The sequence below is a fragment of the Pyxicephalus adspersus genome, chromosome 8 (assembly GCF_032062135.1).
Source record: "Pyxicephalus adspersus chromosome 8, UCB_Pads_2.0, whole genome shotgun sequence".
Taxonomy (NCBI): domain Eukaryota; kingdom Metazoa; phylum Chordata; class Amphibia; order Anura; family Pyxicephalidae; genus Pyxicephalus; species Pyxicephalus adspersus.
Genome location: NC_092865.1, coordinates 19,533,381 through 19,552,991, shown reverse-complemented (window position 1 = coordinate 19,552,991; position 19,611 = coordinate 19,533,381). Strand labels below are relative to the sequence as shown.

At 38.5% G+C, this 19,611-nt stretch overlaps 3 protein-coding genes across 4 annotated transcripts in view; 2 read left to right on the top strand and 1 right to left on the bottom strand.

Annotated features, from left to right (window-relative positions):
• TCEANC2 (transcription elongation factor A N-terminal and central domain containing 2) overlaps nt 1-884 on the bottom strand; it is a 9,118-nt gene extending 8,234 nt beyond the window's left edge. Inside the window, exon 1 of one of the 2 annotated variants that reach the window (XM_072419681.1) lies at nt 701-884. The gene's annotated coding sequence lies outside the window, so the exon portion shown is untranslated. The remainder of the gene's footprint in view (nt 1-700) is intronic. The other variant, XM_072419682.1, reaches the window with a different exon arrangement.
• On the top strand, nt 824-11,119 carry TMEM59 (transmembrane protein 59). Its single transcript, XM_072419680.1, has 8 exons — nt 824-1,005; nt 3,070-3,175; nt 4,888-4,982; nt 5,710-5,862; nt 5,955-6,036; nt 6,132-6,222; nt 6,661-6,769; nt 8,948-11,119. Exons 1-8 carry the CDS (start codon nt 859-861, stop codon nt 9,101-9,103), a joined length of 939 nt encoding a protein of 312 aa, XP_072275781.1. The 5' UTR covers nt 824-858; the 3' UTR covers nt 9,104-11,119.
• A 131-nt stretch (nt 11,120-11,250) lies between these two features.
• LDLRAD1 (low density lipoprotein receptor class A domain containing 1) lies at nt 11,251-18,719 on the top strand (the record flags this gene model as incomplete). The annotated part of the gene is given in 5 exon segments (XM_072419683.1): nt 11,251-11,653; nt 16,296-16,359; nt 16,437-16,559; nt 16,984-17,121; nt 18,591-18,719. Coding segments are annotated over 5 exon segments (475 nt in total), but the record flags the coding sequence as incomplete, so codon positions are not given.
• Between the last annotated feature and the right edge of the window lie 892 nt (nt 18,720-19,611).

Sequence of the window (19,611 nt, the reverse complement as noted above, 5' to 3'; positions counted from 1 at the left end):
CACCCCATCACCTGTCTCCGCCTTCCTGTACACCCATATCACCTTGCAATAATACCAGTGCACCCCATCACCTGTCTCTCCTTCCTGTACACCCATATCACCTTGAAATAATACCAGTGCACCCCATCACCTGTCTCCGCCTTCCTGTACACCCCATCACCTGTCTCTCCTTCCTGTACACCCATATCACCTTGCAATAATACCAGTGCACCCTATCACATGTCTCCCCTTCCTGTACACCAATATCACCTGTCTCTGCCTTCCTGTACACCCATATCACCTTGCAATAATACCAGTGGACCCCATCACATGTCTCCCCTTCCTGTACACCAATATCACCCTGTTATAATACTAATACACCCTATCACTTGTCTCCTCCTTCCTGTACAGTCCGTCACATGTCTCCCCGATCTGTGCACCCATATCACCCTGTAATAATACTAATAAACCCTGTCTCCTCCTTCCTGTACACTCCATCACATAATTCCCCGACTTGTACACCCATATTACCCTGCAATCATACCAGGACACCCCATCACCTGTCTCCCCTTCCTGTACACCCATATCACCCTGTAATAATACTAATACACCCCTTCACCTGTCTCCCCGACCTGTACACCCATATCAATCTGAAATAATACCTGTCCAACCATTTTGTTGCCCCCGATCACCCTGCAAAAAAAATGCCAGCCCCACTCACCCAGGATGACGTGGACCCTATTCACACATTTATTGACCTTTTTGAGGACAGGCGAATGTATTCCTTAGTTTTCTCTGACTTTGTTTACATCTGCAAACTCCTCCCACTTCCTGTTCTCTCAGTGTCGTCACTTCCGGACTAATCCTGAGGAAAGGAAGATGGCAGCTTTGCGATTCTTGTACGGCTTAGTGCTATTACTGTTCAGCTCCAGCGGTGTTTGGAGTAATTTGGACACCGTGCTGGGTGATAGCTCCTCCTGCCACAATGTTTGTGAAGCGACTTACCCCTTGCACACCTACCCTGAGGTGAGTGTGACTTCGGCTAGAGAAACCCAAACAAAGCGAGCCCCGCCCCCTCCAGCTCCATAAACTTAGATGGGGCGGGGCTTGCTGTGCACAACATACAGAGCTCATAGTACAGCTGGGGGGAGGGGGATATTTGTGGGTGCATTGGGAGTACTTCTCATTATTTACTGTACCTGGAAATGTGTGAAGAATCACATTGCTATGGTTGCTGACCACAGTGTAGGTATGGAGGCAGTGAATTGGGTTAGTAACTGTCGCAAAACAGGCTGATAGTGGTCTGGTTAGAGGTGACTTTGCAGGGCATCTATATAATAGGTTCCTCTAATCCAGGGGTCACGCTACTACACTACTATATCCCCTCCCCCCCCCAGACCTTTTAATGAGGACCGGTAGCACTGGCCTGTCAATTCTGGCCACCCCCTCTTTCTGTCCATACCAGCTGGTCTAAAGGAACAAGGCTGCCGAGGTTAGGAAGGCTTCCGGACTTCACCAACAGCCAGGCAATCAGAATCGCCTTTTATCTGCCAATCCGGCACATTAATAACAAATACGTTTGGCCACCCCTTCTCTAAACAAACAACAATGAGTTGCAGTGTTTTCTCCAGCCCCTTTTAGCTGGGCGTACCACCCGGCACTTTTCAGTAACCACCTGGCTTTTTTTGGATCACAATACAGGAGCTGCCACCTGTCTACAGCTTCTTCCCATCCAGCTTGGGGTTAAACACTGGACTTCCCCCTAGCGGTAATCCCAAGTGTGGCTCGGGGTGAATTTTCCATATCAAAAGCGTTAACCTCGAGCCACACTCATGGTGAAATAGCCAGGGAGTTTAAACACTTACCTGGTAAGCGATGCCCTGCATCTTCTTCCCCTGGCGATGCCAGGCATCTATGTAACCTGGCGATGCCCGTCTGGCATCTGCATCCCCGGCATGTGAACGCTGGGGACACGAGGCCAGAGGAAGGCAGATGCCGGCTGGGCATATGCTCACGAGTTTGCAGCAGGACCAGGCTGGAAATTTAAAATACTAAGTATTTTTAAAAGTACTGCTTTTACATTAGAAAATACTTCGCTTTCGTACAATCAGGGAGGTTAAACGGGCAAAACGTCATTAAGCGTTCTACAAATGGGCAATTCTGAATATATGCGAGAAATAAAATGTTAATTGTTCAATAACATGAGCAGAAAGTGTCCAATCATGACTGGTGAGCACGGTGGCTCAGAGGTTAGCACTCTGGCCTTTGCATCGCTGGGTCCCAGGTTCGAATCTCAGCCATGACACTATCTGTATGGAGTTTGCAGGTTCTCCCCATCTTTTTGTGGGTTTCCTCCGGCTTCTCTGGTTTCCTCCCACATCCCAAAAACATGCAGTTAGGTTGATTGGCTTCCCCCAAAAAGTTGACCTTAGTCTGTGTTAATGACATATGACTATGGTATGGACATTAGATTGTGAGTTCCTTTAAGGGAGAGCTAGTGACATGACTATAGACTTTGTACAGCGCTGCATAATATGTTGGCGCTATATAAATACTGTGTAAAAATTATAATAATAATACATAGCCAATGAAAGGCTTATGGTAGCGGTAATTGGGTATTTTTGACAGTGAGCAGCAAACACCTAATTGTAACAGTACATAGGCCATAAATCAAAATGGAGACAGAGAGTCCATGTGTTGTGACCGTTTTCCGTTTCCTCGCAGAAGACATTCACTCTGTCTGTTTGTCCTGTGATTACTTATAAATTCACTAGTCTGCATTCTCCAAGCTGCTGAGATATGATTGGATGTTTGCACTCTTAATTTTCTATTGCAATGTCCTTCATGTGTTCCCTCTTGAACAAATGGAAACATAGGCCTAATATCCCAAACTGGGGCAATACCAAGGCCAAAAGCAAACCCTTGGAATGATAACTCTTGCCACAATGGGAATTACTAATGGATAGTAAATATCTTCTTATACAGTCATTGTATTGTTTCTGGAAATCTGAGGATCATGAGCATGTCTGATAAAAAGTTATATAACAGTTTTCTGACATGAATAACATTTTCTGTCTTGTTTCTCTACAGGAGGAGGAACTCTTTGGATGTCATAGAGGATGTCGTCTTTTCTCTATCTGTCAGTTTGCAGGGATTGGCGGTGACTTGAACAAGACTAAGCTGGAATGTGAATCAGGTAATCACACATACGAAAAAATAAACTTGCAATTTGTTAGTCAAATATCTGTAGAAGAGGTCAATCACCCTTCAAATATTAACAATGCATTAACACTTGGCAACAAATTACAAATCAGACTTTGCTATGCTGTCAACACAACTCTGTAATACCAGTACAATTATTTTTATAATGTAGTTTAATACTAGGTGAATAAAGCATGGAGGAGGAGGAGATGATTTTGAATGCAGAGACAGCTGTCATAGTAGTTTAGTAGCTTTATTCATTTTTAATGAATATAACATAACTGTCCTGAGGATTCGGGAACTTTCAATCTCTTATACATGATCAGGACATCATTTTTTTTATTCTGCCCAGTGTGGCAGGAGTCTAGAATTGTGTTTTCTGAGAAAAATGCTACCCTGGGATGTCATTACCTAAATATTTATTGATGTGATATCGATTGAAGTGGCTGATCCTCTCCTCCATCGGAGATCATGTTTCCTTAACCAACACAGTGGCTGCTGTGGGACGCTGGAGAAAAAGTTTCTTTAGTGGAAGTATTTATTTTGTGCATTTACCCTTTATACCTTTAATAAAGAAGGATGAACAGTGTGTGGGGGAGTTTTATTTCTAAGTATATCCACTGCTTCACTTCATATCATTATTCAGGGTTTGACAAAAAACAAGTGTGACCCAGCAATGCATTTTTGTCACCTCTACCCCCTCTTGAGGTTACCCGACATTGTAAAAGATCAATATATTATTCATGAAATGCTTGGTAAAAGGAATGTAATGTTGTTTTGTCTAATAAACAAAAAAGGTTAGTAGATTGAGCTTTGATTCAGAATGTTAGGTAGTTAAAAGTATCTATTAAGAAAGGTCATCAAAAACAGACACAGACATCCTTTGAAAACGTACAAAACAAAAATCTTAAAAAAATATATGACCTGTATAGCTTGGTAATATAGTTCATTTTAAAAGGTAGTATATGCCAGTCTCCGATTTCAAACAAATGTAGAGATAGGAATGTCTGACTTTATTTTGCTGCATGCTCTTTTACAGGTTAGCAATTCACAATGTGTTAGTCAGGTACAGACGGTCAAGTAGCATTTTTACAGGGAGGTTGGCAATTTATTTATTTTTAGCATTACTTTAAATCACAGCTTACAAGAAGGCAGCACAGTCATATATCACCAGAGAGAAGCAGCTTTTTGATGGGAAAGCAATAACGTTAAAGCGTTGCTGTGTATTTCCTAAACAGAATGTGAAACTTAAAATTAAACTTTATTCTCCGTTACATGAAGCATTAGGTAATAGAAATCTTGAACATTTCAAGTGTGTGCAGATGTTAACTGTATTTGTGGATTATAAAACATATGGTCTGTAGTTGCTTATTTAGTTTTGTAATAACCATGCAGTAAGAAACTTGTCTTCTCTTCTACATACTGACACCAAAAGAAAAGGGGTGGTGTGTTTGCTTCTAAAGATTGTGGAAGAAGAGTTTGCATTGCATGCCTTGTAACGCAGTGATCACCAACCGGTTGAAATTGACTTTTGTACCATTTATTAGTTTAAAAATTGAGCCAAAAAAAATATATTTTCTATTTCTATTTTTTAAGTTGATAACTGGCAATATTCATATGAGGGACATTTTATTAGTGCAAACCTAGCTGAACTTCCTTGAAACATTTATCATTGTCTAATGATTGTCATTTTTTCCTTGCCTCCAGCCTGTACAGAAGCCTACCCCCAGTCTAATGAGCAGTATGCTTGTATCCTGGGTTGTAACAGCCAGATGACTTTTGCAGAGAAACGTCAAGAAGAGGTTGGTGCAATATGAGATTTGCTATGGCAGGTGGAATGATTTACCTTTCTAAAATTCCTCAAACTATGGCTGCTAGGCAAAACCCTGGCCTGGCAGCATTGTCATGTAATCAATTTGAGCTGTGTCCCCTGTTACTATACCTGCTGGTCTGGTTGCTGGTGACAGGAAGCTTCTTATCCTAGGTAGCCATGTTATTGTGGACCAGCAGGTTTAGTACTAAAACAACTATTCAGAACCCCCTTTGGTGTGTCACACAGTTGTTGCCTTTTTGATAGGCTAACAGAGGATTTAGTGTACAACTACATTTCAATTAAAAGCTGATAATCTTACATTAAAGCTGAACTAAACTAAAATAAACAAAAATAAACTGAGAGTAGGCAGAATCTTTATTGCAGAAAGAACAGGCACAGCATTAAAAAATGAACTTACCCGCCTGATCACAATTTTTTTATTCCACCCATCTGTCCTTGCTCCTTTGGGGATGCTGTCATGTTCACCCAGTCCTCCTCCAGGTTCAGGATCTTTGGTCATCTTGATTGGCCAGGTGGCAATGACACAAATCCCACGCATAGGAGATAATTCCCAATAGCCAGCTTAATAAGCATTAAAAGAAAAGTGAACAAGGCAGGTAAGTTTCTTTTACTGCAAATAAGGCAATGACTGTCCCTTTTGTAAGCTATCTGCTCACAATTTATTGCGGTCCTAATGTTGTTATTCACGTTTGCAGCTTTCTGATATGGTGCCTCGCATACATATCCTCTTCCCTCTGGCTATGGTGAGAGTTTTATGGGGTGATATGATAGATTCTGCTCAAAATATTATTTCCCCATCCTGGACATTTTACTTCCAAGCCGATAATGGACATATTCTTCTAGCACAGGTATGTGCAAGGATTATAAACAATAAACCTTTACGTATTTTGCATAACTTTAATATTTTATTACTGAATTTTATTTTATTTTTTTGGGTCAGTCTCAGCCAGAAATTCAGCAAATACCACCGGTGTATTCAGAAGACCAATCTGCAAAAGGCAACTTTCTAGATATAGTTCAGTGTAAGTCTGATACAAAAATGATTCAGTTTATATGTCAAAGTTGACTTCCCTTTTTATTTTCAAGGATTTGACATATTTGTTTTATATTGACCTAGCGCCTGAAGTCCGTGCAGAAGGACCATGGAGTGGAGGAGATGAAATTCTGGAACTGGAAAAAGGAGCCAGTATTATGAAGTGCCTAGCTATGTATGTGATTCTATGTATATTGTGATTTGTGATTTTTACCTGTATTGTTTTTCTGTCCACTCATTTGCTGATAATGTAACTTTATTTCTTTCTTCTTGACATATAAATATGCTGGTTTAACTAACCAGGTTCAAATGCCATTTTCCAGTAGTAGTATTTCTTAGCTCTTTTTGGCTTTTTTGGGCCTTTTTTGAGCCTTTTTTGACCTCTGTTGCCTGCAGTACAAATATCACTCTCCCAATAGTCTGTGCTTTATTCAAAGTAACATAAATCAAAGCAGGTCAAACAGTCTCAGAACTGTCATGTACACTGTACAAGGGCTGCATTGACCTGTCTTTTAAACTTAACCCTATATAATCAAGAGCAGCTTGTATAGATTGTGGCTAATATAAAATCATAATATACTCTGCCTATTTCATTTGTTTTCTATTTTTGCAGGAATTCCAACTGGCTTCTCACAGCCACATTGATTTTGTCTATACTGGTTCTGCTCTGGATTTGTTGTGCTACAGTAGCTACAGCATCGGATCAGTATGTTCCCTCTGAGGTGAGTTCTAACTATATGTGTCGGGTAGATTGAAAATCTGGAAAGAATTCTGACCTGAGGGTTTAGCATGGTTCTGCATGTTCTTTCAGGCCAGATACGGCCTAGCTGGTAATTTGTTCTGGCCTAACGCTCCCTGGCCAATCCGGCCTAATGCCGGACGGCAACCCGTGGTGGAGCCAGAACAAACTACCGGAGCTCCAGAGCAGCTGCTCCCTTCTCTATACACTGCGACCGGCGTTAACACTTCCTCCGCTGGGGTAGATCATAGGGGTAGGTCCTAGGTCCAACCTAGGGTGCTCCTGCCTACCCCTTAAATGGCCTAGTGGTGTAAAAAGTTTGCTGACCTCTTCTTTAGATAATACCATTGTGTTCTCTGTGGCCAAATAACGTAAAATAAGAAATTGCTGGAATATTGATACAAATTTAAATATAGGAAATAATGTTGCCACGTTAATAAAACACGGGGAAGTTATAATTTGAACGTACTGGGTTAATCCTACAAAGTGGAAACATGTTAAAATCTCCAAAGACTACAGAATCAATCAATCCGACTTTTTGGCATGCCAAAGGAAAAGCTATTTTAGGCAGCTAATAAGTGGGTAATGCATGGTGTAATATCGACTTCCTAAAACTTTGGCATTTGATTTTAGGTTCAGTGTTTTGATCCACATAATCTTACTTAACTGTTGGGACATAGGCCATATGTTTGTATATATCCTCAGTGATTGTGGTTTTCCATGGCTACTATCAGATTAATCCTCCTTCCTTATTGTACATATGCCAGAAATATTCAATATTAGTTTACATGTCAAGAAAATGAATGAATAGGATTTAATTGTATTTGTTTTTTAAGTGACAATTGGAAATACAATTTAAATAATTATGCAAGTGTGTGTGTATTCTTGATGGAACTACCTAAATTAGATAAAATAAAATGGCTTGTGGTGAACCTATCACAATTTGGGCAATACAGGCACATGGTATACAAAATTGCATAATCAAAGATCATCTTTAGTTAAAAAATAATTGCATATGAAAAACTTCTGTTTATCAAGCAATACAGTATGCTAAACTATACCTCAGTCTTAAAGTAGACCCTCCACTAAAAAGGAAGGTCTGCTCACTCTGGTCAGGTTAGCCCTGTTCCCCACCCTCTAACTTACATTGCCTTTTATATGTAGGTGAAAAATGCATTTGTAAAGGATAAATTTATAAATATACTTGCTGTTCTGGGTGGAATGCTAAGAAGACATTCCAGCCAATTGTAGAAGAAGGGTAGTCAGGGGTCAGTTTAGGTGGATGTTTCATTTTGTTGGAGAGACCTCTTTAAATTGTTTTAATAAAAAGTGGTCATTGAGTGTTTGGGGACTAACTTTTTTTTGACTAGTGGTGATGCTTTCTTTAATATATTTCATATATTAGCCTGTGCAAAACAGGGTCACCATTGAAATTTAACTCAGAAGGCTACAAATAGAGAAAGTGGCATAAGATTTTTTTCTTAAATAAAATTAAAAAAAAAAAAACATTTTCAGGCCGTTTTCTCTATTATAAGTGTGTTCCAGATTGGTTTTAAATCTAATGAGAAGGAAAAATGTCCTCAATTTTTTCAATAAATTTCAAGGTTGGCCCGCAACTTTGTCTTAAGTTTTTCATTTTGGCCCTCTGTGTATTTGAGTTTGACACCCCTGGTATATGGGAAGGAACAGAAAGTTGAGAAGTATGGGGGTTACTGGATTACTACAGGAACAACAACTGGGAATACTACATTTTTCATATGTTGCCCCGTCCACTTTTTAACCACCAACCCAGCTTAAAATTCAAGAATGTCATCTTTATTCTGCAGTCCCAGCTGTGGACTGAAAGTTTATTTTGTCAATGAAGTCTCCAGCCCGTATGCTGTCTGTGTCCGATCTAACAGTGATCATTTGATTGAAAAAAACTCTGACTAGTTAAACATGAATGTTATTGAAGGCAGGCTTTAGTTTGTATCGGTAAGATAGGTCTTCATTTTCAAAGGTTTTGTTATTCATTTGAAAACTGGTATACATTTGTTGATGAGGACTGTTAAAAAATGTTTCTTAGTATTGTTTCTTCTTTAATAAATTGCTGCAAAATGTACATAAATGTGTTAAATGAAAGACTGCTAACAGCAAGGCTATTCCACCCTATATTTTGCAGAAGCTGAGTATTTATGGGGATCTGGAATATCTAAATGAGCAGAAGCTACACAAGTACCCTCCTGCATCCCTAGTGGTCGTTCATGGTGTTGCACAAGAAAATGAAGAAGCAGGTCCTTTACCAACAAAGGTAGACTTGGAGAGGTCTGCCATATAATTCAGCCATGCAGCCTTCAGTTATCTCTTCCCTTCACCATATACAAGGACCCTCTATAGCGCTATGGAATTCTAGAGAAACTACGAACTTCTTTAAACTCATCAAATTTACAGCTTTCATGTGGTGTGTGGGAAATGGGGAATCTCTAATCTGGGTTATATATTTCTATTTTAAACTGGATCTGGTTGCGCAGCTTGTTTTGGCATATGATTTTTTGGATTCTCTCCTGATTTTGCATCCTGAACTTATTGACTTTAAACATTTTCTTATCCAAAGGGGGGATGTAATGATAAAACTATTTTATATCTGCTTTACAAGAATCCTCGCTGTGACACATAAGCCTAGATGAAACGCTGCAAAAGTGTTCATGTCACACCGGTTAAAATCACTGAGCACTTTGTGTTCTTTTACACGGGAACTTTAGCAAAGGAATCGGTGACCTGTAATAGCTTCTCTTGTGTGAGTGCTGCCAGAAAGCAACAGAGCTTCACATACAATGCATAATTGTTAATGAGCCGGAAAATGAGTCAGCCATGAGTTTGTACTATAAACTCGACTTATACTTTAAAGTGAGTTGGCTTTTACCAGTTGAGAATAGCATATGATCTTTGAGTAAGAAAGACTGATGAGATGAATTGCACTGACACTTTTTTATTAATGTCCTCTTTACATGTATGTCAGGCCAAAACCTTTGCTTGACATGTACTTTAAAGGCTCTCTTCTGTTACATGTAAAATATTTACGTACTGTTAGTGGGCAAAGCAACACCAAACAGAAGTGTGGGTGTATTGCACATAATCTTTATGATGTACAAGGTATTGTGTGGACATATAGGAAATCATTTTAGACTGCAGATATTCTACTGTGGTGGATGGAGACTGGAGACATGTGATCATCCTCCACATTTCCACCACAGAAGTCTTCTAAAACTCCTTTTGATTGTAAACAGCTTTTTACAGTTTCACACTTGGCCTGGCTTGGTTAGCGTATTATGGTCCATTTGCATATTTCAGAATGCCTCTTGTACAATTGAATAGGCAATTCCTATTTTCTGCAAACAAAGGTGGAGTGCTCTCTTGGTGGACCACTAACCTATCTTTTTTGATTGTAATAGAAAATCATTTGCAGTGAAATGTTTTTGGTGCAGTCTTATGGGCTCCATGGCATTTTAAAAAATTCTGCAAACATTATACATAATAACTGGTCTTTCTCATGCACAGTACATATGTGTTTTTACATGGAACAAGGGGTCAGGAAGACTTTCTTACCTCAGTGGCCATTGTATTGTTTACCTGCAGGCTTAACACTAAATAAGCCAGGCACTTGGAAGCCCCTTTTGTGGGCTGTCTGATAGGGTGGCAGGGAATACAATGTGAAAATCCCAGCACATTAAATCACATGCCTGCTCATCTAAAATAACATGGCTTTGGTGGTCAGGAAGGCTTTGTAAACTTGGAAGCCATTTTTTTGTATAGACCAGCAAATATAGTACTAAAACGCCAAGCTGGTTGAGGAACCCCTTTTGTGTTCCAACCAGTCACATGGTTATTAGGGGCTGTCCAGTAGGCTTGCAGGGGATTTAATGTAATTATAGTCAAATATAAGGCTGGTACTTCTACATTAAATCCTGTGCCAACTGGTCTCTAAAGAAATGGTTGGGCAAGTGTCTATTTTTTTTTGTAGACAAGCAAGTATAGAAAAGTGAACCAGCCACACAACAAAAGAAAATTAGGAACTCCTGTTCTACACTTACTGTGATAACTCTTATCAGTCACCAAGGTTTATCATATCTGCTTGTTGTTTGTGCTGGAGTTTGACAGCTAAGCCAGTTTATTTTCTTCTGGAGGACCAAGTTAAAGCATGTCCAGTGATGTAACAAATGAATGTGTGAAAACATACAACCACTAACAATAGATTATAAAACAATTTGGTAATGGGGATTTAAATGTTCACAAGGGGTCTGAAGTGTAATTATACCATTTTCCTGTAATAAAAATCACAAATTGTTACACCTTTTCTTTGATACCTGTTTTTCTGCATTTTGAAGGTTAAAAGTACAAAGTATATCACTGTTGTGTCTGATAGATTCTTCTGCTTTTAGAAATGAGGCGTCATAGTACATAAGGCCCCATATTTCATTATTGTCAGAAAACATGCTTAAAGTGGAAGTACTAAATCCTGAAGATGAGACTAAGCGACCATGTTCTAAACATTTATTACTACTACCTATTGTAGCAGGGCGCATAGCTTTCTTGGCAAGTTACAAATGACTATTTGGTGTCAGATGAAGCATGTAATAAGCCATTTCTCTGCTGCCGGAAACTTTTCAGTGCAAGTCATAATCCGTGTAACAAGCAGGTGACTAATTGTGTACATCAGTGTCAGGTACCCTCAGCTACAAAGTTGTTTGGCAGGTCTCCTGGTAACTGGAATCTGGGCAGGTTCTGAGTATTAACTTCTAGAGTGACCTGACAATACACGCACACTTGTGGAAAGTTCGCTTACAACTCGTTCTGCAATTAAACTATCATGAACCGGACCTACCCAAAGGTGAGAAAATAAAATACAGGATTGTGTAATTTCTATCTTGTATTCATTTTTTTAGTTAATTTGGATTACAAAACTTTTAATTGTCTCTGAACTATTATCAAAGAAAAATTATCTTGTGAAATATGAAGGGGGGTTGCTGCAATCGGTTCTTCTAAAATGTACCTGGCTGTTTAATTTCACACTTTGCATCACTGATAGGAGAGTCCACACCAAAGTCAAAGCTGCACACGTTGTAGGGCAGTGACTGGGAAACTTTTCAAACCAGGGAATTGTTGTTGGTAAAGCAGGATTTACTGCAATTTTCCGAAGTAGAGCATCATTCTCATCAGTTTGTGATCTACTCTGGTGGGATTCATTACACACATTACCTGCCAAAAATCCCTATGGCTAATACAAGTATATTTTTTTACTGATATATTTACATATTTAAAGGTATAACATTTCTTTTTGATGGTGAGGAAGGGTTGAAACTGAAGGTTTTCAATACTAAATCTGGTACAGCAAAAAAAATGAGCATGTTATTTTAATCTAGAGTGACAAAGCTCTGTAAGGAATAAATGAACTAATGGTTCTCATTCAAAGATGACTTGAGCGTTGTAACTTTATCCAGTGCTTTTCATGAGAATTGTACACAACTCCCCGCTACTGCTGGAGGGCTTTTGTTCAAAAAGGTGTCCAGGCTTTGTTCTGAGTTTGTCGCAGTCAACCATTACAAATATTTGCAGACATCTAACAACGGCCCCTTACACTTTAAGTTATGTGACAAGCCCAATACCTCAACAAATAATTAAAGCATCTTTGAAAAATAACTGTTTCGTTTAATTTCATTAAAGCACTTATATTTGCTGTGCCGTATTTACTGGCAATCTCAGTTATTGCTACCTGTGTCCCCACTAAAATGATAATTTCATCATACTTCATGCCCCAGGGACAGTTGTCACCTATTTAATGTACAGCGCTGCGTAATATGTTGGCGCTATATAAATCCTGTTTAATAATAATAAAAGGGAGCAAACATCTCTATGGATATAGAGTCAGATTTATTAAAGCTCTCCAAGACTGGAGATGATACACTTTCATCAGTGAAGCTTGGTGATCCAGCAAACCTGGAATGGATTTTTTTAAAAGTCATTTGCAATTTGTTAGCAAATGTTTTTAATCCTGGACTAGATCTCTTGGTCTTGAAGAGCTCTAATAAATTGGGCCCAGAGAACTAAGTTTGCCACATTTTTGTTTTTCTAATGCTTCCCTTCTCAATACAAAGGATCTGGACTTTGAAGTACACCTGTCATTGGAGTATTGACATTGCCATAGCATGGCTGTATCTGCATTCATTACACAGACCCTGAACAAGCACGCTGCAATAATTATGTCCTAACTATAATCATACAATCAACCTTAGTTATTACCAGGTAAAATTGCAATTTAAATTTACAAGTGGCCTGTTTATCAGTTAATAGAATATATCACTTTTTATCAAGATGGAATTTCTTTTTATCAGTGTGCTTAAAATTACATGTAACTAAGTCCTCCTTTCTACAAGGAATTGCACAGAAAGATTTGTAGGTCTTGTAACTCCAGTAGTTTGGTGTTTATCAGCCAGGGTTTCATTATAACTTAAGGTTCCTCCAAGGGTTACAAGGAGTTTCTTTGATTGATGAGTACTTTGTAACTATCAAATCACCAATGATATTTTTGGCTATCTGTAAGGGTGAAGTTCTTCCCACTGGCCAGCAAAATCAGAAGCATTCTTCCAATAACCCACACTAACATAACGTGTTCCCTAGGACCTTAAAATTATTTCAGCAGAGGTTCTTCATATTAAAACAGGAAGCACCCTTGTGTTCATTTTGTGGTTATATTTGTCCTTCTTGAGATTGCTTGACCTTGTGCTGGTGTGGATGACAGTTCAAATAAACCTTTTATCAGATACATATGGTGCGTGATCTTGGCAATCTGATAATGTTTATTATCTGGCTAGTTCACTACAAATCTGAGTTCCAATTTATTTTGCTTACAAAGTTTTTTGTTAATATTCAATGGAATAAATGGGACAATACGGAGGTAATACATCAGACAATACAGAGCAGAAAGTAGGGGAGACATTATCTGGGTGAAGTTGAGTAGTCCAATACAAAGTAAAGGAGGAATTACAAGGCATAAATAGTGGACAGGAGCATAGATGAAAGAACATATTGCAACCAGGGAGTGCACACTTGGTAGAACCTGAGTTATATTTCATTTTAACCCGAAGCCTGGTACAAATATACAAACTGCATGTTTGTTCCAGCTAAGGTATACAAAGTGTTGGCAAACATTACAGCCAGGAGCTGCTATAGCACAGCTGCTCTCCTTCCTGTATGTAACCAACATATTCCCATAGACAATAAATGAACTCTGTGAATTGGAAATCTGGACTGTATACACAGAATGCATGATACATTTTCCAGTCATTTTCTCAAAGTAAAAAATTAAGGTGTCTTTATATTCTTCTTCAACTCTTCCTGTGGTTCTAATCAATTGACAAGAAGAATGGTACTAATATAGGCTGCTTGACCTCATTTAGACAACAAAGCCTTTGCCTACTGGGCAAGTAAAATAAAAGTGTACCCATTCAGCTCCTTGCCTATTCATTTTTTCCAGTACAGATAATTGGGTAAGCAGTCTCTTCTACCTCAGTGGTTCCCCCAAAATGTACTGTTTGTATTGGAAAAACTTACATTTTTAGGTTCACGTGATTCCTACAGGGCTTGCCACCTTCAGTAGGTTCAGGCAGTTAAAAAAAATCCAATACCTCTCCACAACTAATAACATTTTTTTTGTACTGTTACTCATTAAAAAGACTTCCTATCAGTTTGTACCAGGAAGTAAGGATACATTTCTGCCATATAGTATATAGAAGTGGCTTCAGGTCATTCTGGCCCATGAGCACCTTAAGAATACAAAAGAAGAAACCAGGCAAACCAGTCCCCCCTCTATGTTTCCTAGGATTTATCACCATTGGAAACAAACCTAGGCCAAATAGCTGACTACAATATTTAGGGTATCTATACCCAAAACTTTTTTTTCTTTCTAGTTTTGTATAGAGCATAGAAGGATCACAACTCTATTGGAGGGATGTCTTCACTTCCGGTCTTGTAAAGAGACTTTTAGGCCAGAGGGAAGGGATTCTTCACTGTAAGTGATAATGTGGAATCGGCTCCCTCAGGAAGTAGTTTCAGCAAGTTCTATAGATTGCTTTAAGAAAAAACTGGATGCTTTTCTGGAAGCACAGAATATACCTGGGGATTAAAGCTTTAAAGTAAAGATAATAGAGACGGTTTATCCAGGAAACATTTGATTGCCTCATGGAATCAGAAAGGATGTTTTTTACCTGTTGGAGCAAATTGTATAAGGGTTTTTTTGCCTTCCTCTGGATCAACTATGTCCATATGTTTATTTCCCTAGTCGTTTAACTTCATAGACTTATGTCTTTTTTTCAACATCTGTAACCACTTTTTGCCCGAACATGAAATGAACAAAACTCTTTAACAGTAACACAGAAATAAAAAAAAAAAACAATCTTTAGGGTTAAGGGTAAAACATTGGTCATCTTTTATTGTCTGTTTACCTGTTGCAGATTTTTCCTCACTTCCAGTACAGTAAAAAGAAAGGGGAATATCTCTAAAAGAGCCTCAGATAGCATTGAAACCTGACAAGGGATTCTAACCAATCCTCATTCTAACCCAAACTAAAAACAGAGTGTTAGGTATGTTTTGTGCACTTTGTGCTCTATTCATAAAACAGGGATTTAGCCATTCCCTCATGGGAATCTTCCCGGTCCATGTGTTTCAATGGCAGTAATTGTTTCCCACCAGGGAATATGCGAGGGATTGTCAGATTCCTTGTTTTAATAGAAAGATAAGATAAAACCCCACAAAATATTAAATTGCTTCCTCCACCACCCCATGTTCAATTCCCATACAAACCCCTCTGTCAAGGGTTATAAACTTTTAAACTGTTCTTTTCTGTAATAATGTTCATGGTTTATTAACCTGTTTGATCAAACTTGTATTGTTACGTATCCAACATATGATGTCATATGTATTGTCATGTAACTTTATAACATATAGTCCTACAAACACAAAGTCCTTACTCCAGATATGGTGGAAACTTGCCATGGGGCTACCTTTGCACTTCAAGGGTTATATACTTGTTTTAGTCTATGGGCACTGTGCAAAGCAAATGGTGTTACAACATACCTTGCCCTGCCACAGGCTCCTTCCCTGTGTGACCATTGTCCTGCAGCTTCTTCTGTAAGCTGCTTCATACAGTTGCAGACACAACTTAATTTCCAAAATGATATGGCCAATACATATCACTCTAGGATGCCTAGGTCCTTCCCACACCCTGAAAGGTTGCACAGAATAGCAGCAGGTGAGAGCAAGGTACAAAACAATCATATAAGTACCCCTAGACATTTAACTCTTGCACTTTCTGGGTGTTCAGCCCTTCTGAAGGGTAGATTTCTACTTTCAATTGAGCTAAGCTTTAACATATGGTAGAAGGTTATGCTACTTTTTCAAAAATGTAATTTAAATATATGAAATATTAAAATGCACAATTTGCATGTAGTGTAATCTCGCATTTATCCTTCTTCTAGAGGAGAAGCCTGGATACCACCTCGTTAGGTTCCACAGTGACCATGATCTCGAGAACGGAAAAAGGTATAGACAAAATGTTGGTCTTCGTTCTTCTTCTTTGCCTTCTGTTCTTCTTTCTAATTGTTCTGTTTTATCCTCAGATCTGTGTTGCGGCTGTACCAGGCGTTGTGTGTGTATAATAGTCCTCATTCTCATAAACCTGATGATTGCTGCAGTGGTTATTGCGTGTACAGTTGTTTTTGCTCTCCCTTCAAAAACACCAGGTAAAATGGATACATGTTGTTATTTAATACTTGTTTTTTATAGCGCTGACACATTACGCAGCGCTGTACAAAGTCCATAGTCATGTCACTAGCTGTCACTCAAAGGATCTGACAATCTCATCTCCCTACCATACTCATATTTCATTAACACAAACCAAGGACAATTTTTAGAGGGAATCAAATTAACGTAACTGCATGTTTTTGGAATGTGGGAGGAAACCCAATGCAGACATGTTGAGAATATACAAACTCCATGCAGATAATGTCCTAGCTCAGAACCTGGGACCTAAAGCCGCACTGCAAAGATGAGAATGCTAGCCACTGATCCAACTGGGCGGCCCTGATAGACATTGAAGTAAGAAATACTCATCAGAATAAAAATAATAAAAACATTTAAATATTAAGGTGGTTATTTTCTTTGCAGAGAGTCGCTACTGTGTCACATCAGATAATTACACGGGATTCCTTTGTAATGACAGAACCACATGTCTGCTGCCATCGCAGGTCTGTAACTCCGCCCGTGACTGTGGAAATGGGGAAGATGAAGATACTTCTTTATGCAGTAAGTACAACCCCATTGTGACATTAGTGTATTATAAAGTGGACCTCCGTTTGCTCATTTTGGTTTACCTTTACAAAGCCTGTATGGCTTAACTCCCTGATGAGACTCTGGGCACCTTTTCATTTTTCCTCTTATCTTTCTTTTATTTCCCAACACTTTCCTTCTCCTTTTTTATCTTTATTCTAGCATATACTATGGTTTTTCCCAAACGGGTATTACAAGACTATAGTGGATCATATACAGGACCACGCATTTGGTGTAGTTTAAGCAGATAAAGTGGATGATACACAAATAGCACATGCTGAGGAAGAAGTCAGACTATTGCAATTCCACAGCATGAAATTCGCTAGTATTGTATTTAGTTTACTCTGTTTATGTTTGCTGTATGGTTGGAAGCCAGATTGATGGTAATGCCTAATGTTCTTTCAAACTTTTTGTATGTATCTGTATTTTTTCTTTGTATACCCTTAATAAAAAAAAATAAGTAAATAAAGTGGACAAACACATTACCTTTTACTTGTAAAAGCTACCTGTAATTTTACTCAGCCAGATCTAGTGATCCACATACCTCTGATTTACTGCTTAGAGCTGTAGTAACACAAACTAACAGAAAACTTCGAAATTAATTTTATCAGTCTATTTTTTTCTGTTTGTGTTACTACGGTCCTTCTACTACCCCTGAGGAAGCCTAAGAGCGAAACGTGTTGGGTTAACAATCCATTCAATATACAACCCATCTCCCTCCTCACCCTATATTGAAGGAAGGGAACTCTGTATGACATTGACTTAGCCAAATTATTATTTGTCAAGACTAAGCACTTTACTTCCATCATGAGAAATAGGAAAGGGGCATTTGTACAACATCTATACTTTTATACCGCATATACCTATGTTATCTCTGCCTTGTATAATACACAATACTTATATTTTGGCCTGAACAAAACCCAATTCTTGCTGTCTTTTTCTTGAATACATTTGACACAGATACATTAGTGTGGTGGTCAGTGGGAAGAATTCCTCTTACATTACTGACCTTTGGAAACAATTTCATACTTATAGATAGCCAAAACATTATTGGTGTCAGATCAAGTGACCTGAGAGTCACAAATTGCTCAAAAAAACCCTAGCAATCTCCAAATGAACCCTGGTTGAGAAACAATGGCCTAGAGGATTTCCATTTTCTTTATAAATGCGGGTCTTAATGTATATTCTGGAGGTTTCCTTTACTGAACCTTGTCATCATCCTGGTGCATTGACTTCTGCTTTGTAGTTCTGATTGCATAGGTCTTTGTTATTGTGCATTGTGTTATAGAAACACCAAGGAACCAAAGGTAAGAAAAAGAAACAGATAAAACAAATACATAGATGTACATTCAGATTTCTTAGTGATTATGTTAAGTGCTATTAACCTTTTACTAATCCACTTCACCTTGGTTCTAACTTTCTGTTTACTCTGCTGAATTTGCTAGGTAACCTACCTAATAATCTACCTGGATATCTGATATTCCGCTGTGGCAACCCACAAATCTGGATCTACAGCAATTACAAGTGTAATGGGATTAATAACTGTGGGGACTGTTCAGATGAATCTACAGTATGTAAGTATACAAGAAAGAGAAGTGCATTGTGATCTACGACTGAGAGTGTAAAAACTAAATTTAATGTTGCATATGGCCATCATCATCAAGTCCAAATGGGCTTTAAATCAGCTACAGTAAATGCATTGTAGGTGCAGTAAAACAAAAGTTCAGAGGTTTTTTTTTTTTAAAGCAGCCACATCCTGTGTATAAATGTCCACCTAATGCCAGCATGCTGCAGGGAATCCTTGCTGTCTGTGTGGAAGCAGGGGTCTCTTTGCAGAGAGTCAGATATACAGCAATGTTCATATTTCCTGCCGATTAGAGAGCTTTGGCCCTTTGTCGGGAGGTCACTGCTTTCTCATAGAGAGAAAAGGTCCCCCTCTGTAGCTGAAAGGAAGACATTATGTCCTGTCACTGCATAACAATATCACATTGTTTTGTTTTTGAAGTTAACTAAACAAAAAAACTAAACAAATAAAAAAAATATAAAAGCACCACCCCTGCCCCCTATGTTTGTATGGAAAGTACTTCTGAGCAGGGTCCTCTCCTCCTCCTGTGTCATTGTACACACAGGGCAATATGTTGGCACTATATAAGTACTGTTCATTATTATTATAATAACAATATTATTAATATGGAAAGATAACCATGCACATATGCAAATACTAGTTGCAAAATAAATATTGGATATCACTGCGCATGCTGGAGTATAAAGAATAAATCTAGGGCTGGAGCTCTCTGATAATTAAAGGTTGATGGGCTATAAATTAATTTAAAGCATTGCGAATGGACAATTTAGAGCATCATGCTTTAGGGTTGCACACAATCTTGAAGCTTTATATGAAATGAACTTGACAAAACCTTAAAAAAAATAATATTGTTAGAGTGTGCAAAAAAGAAGTTCAGGCAA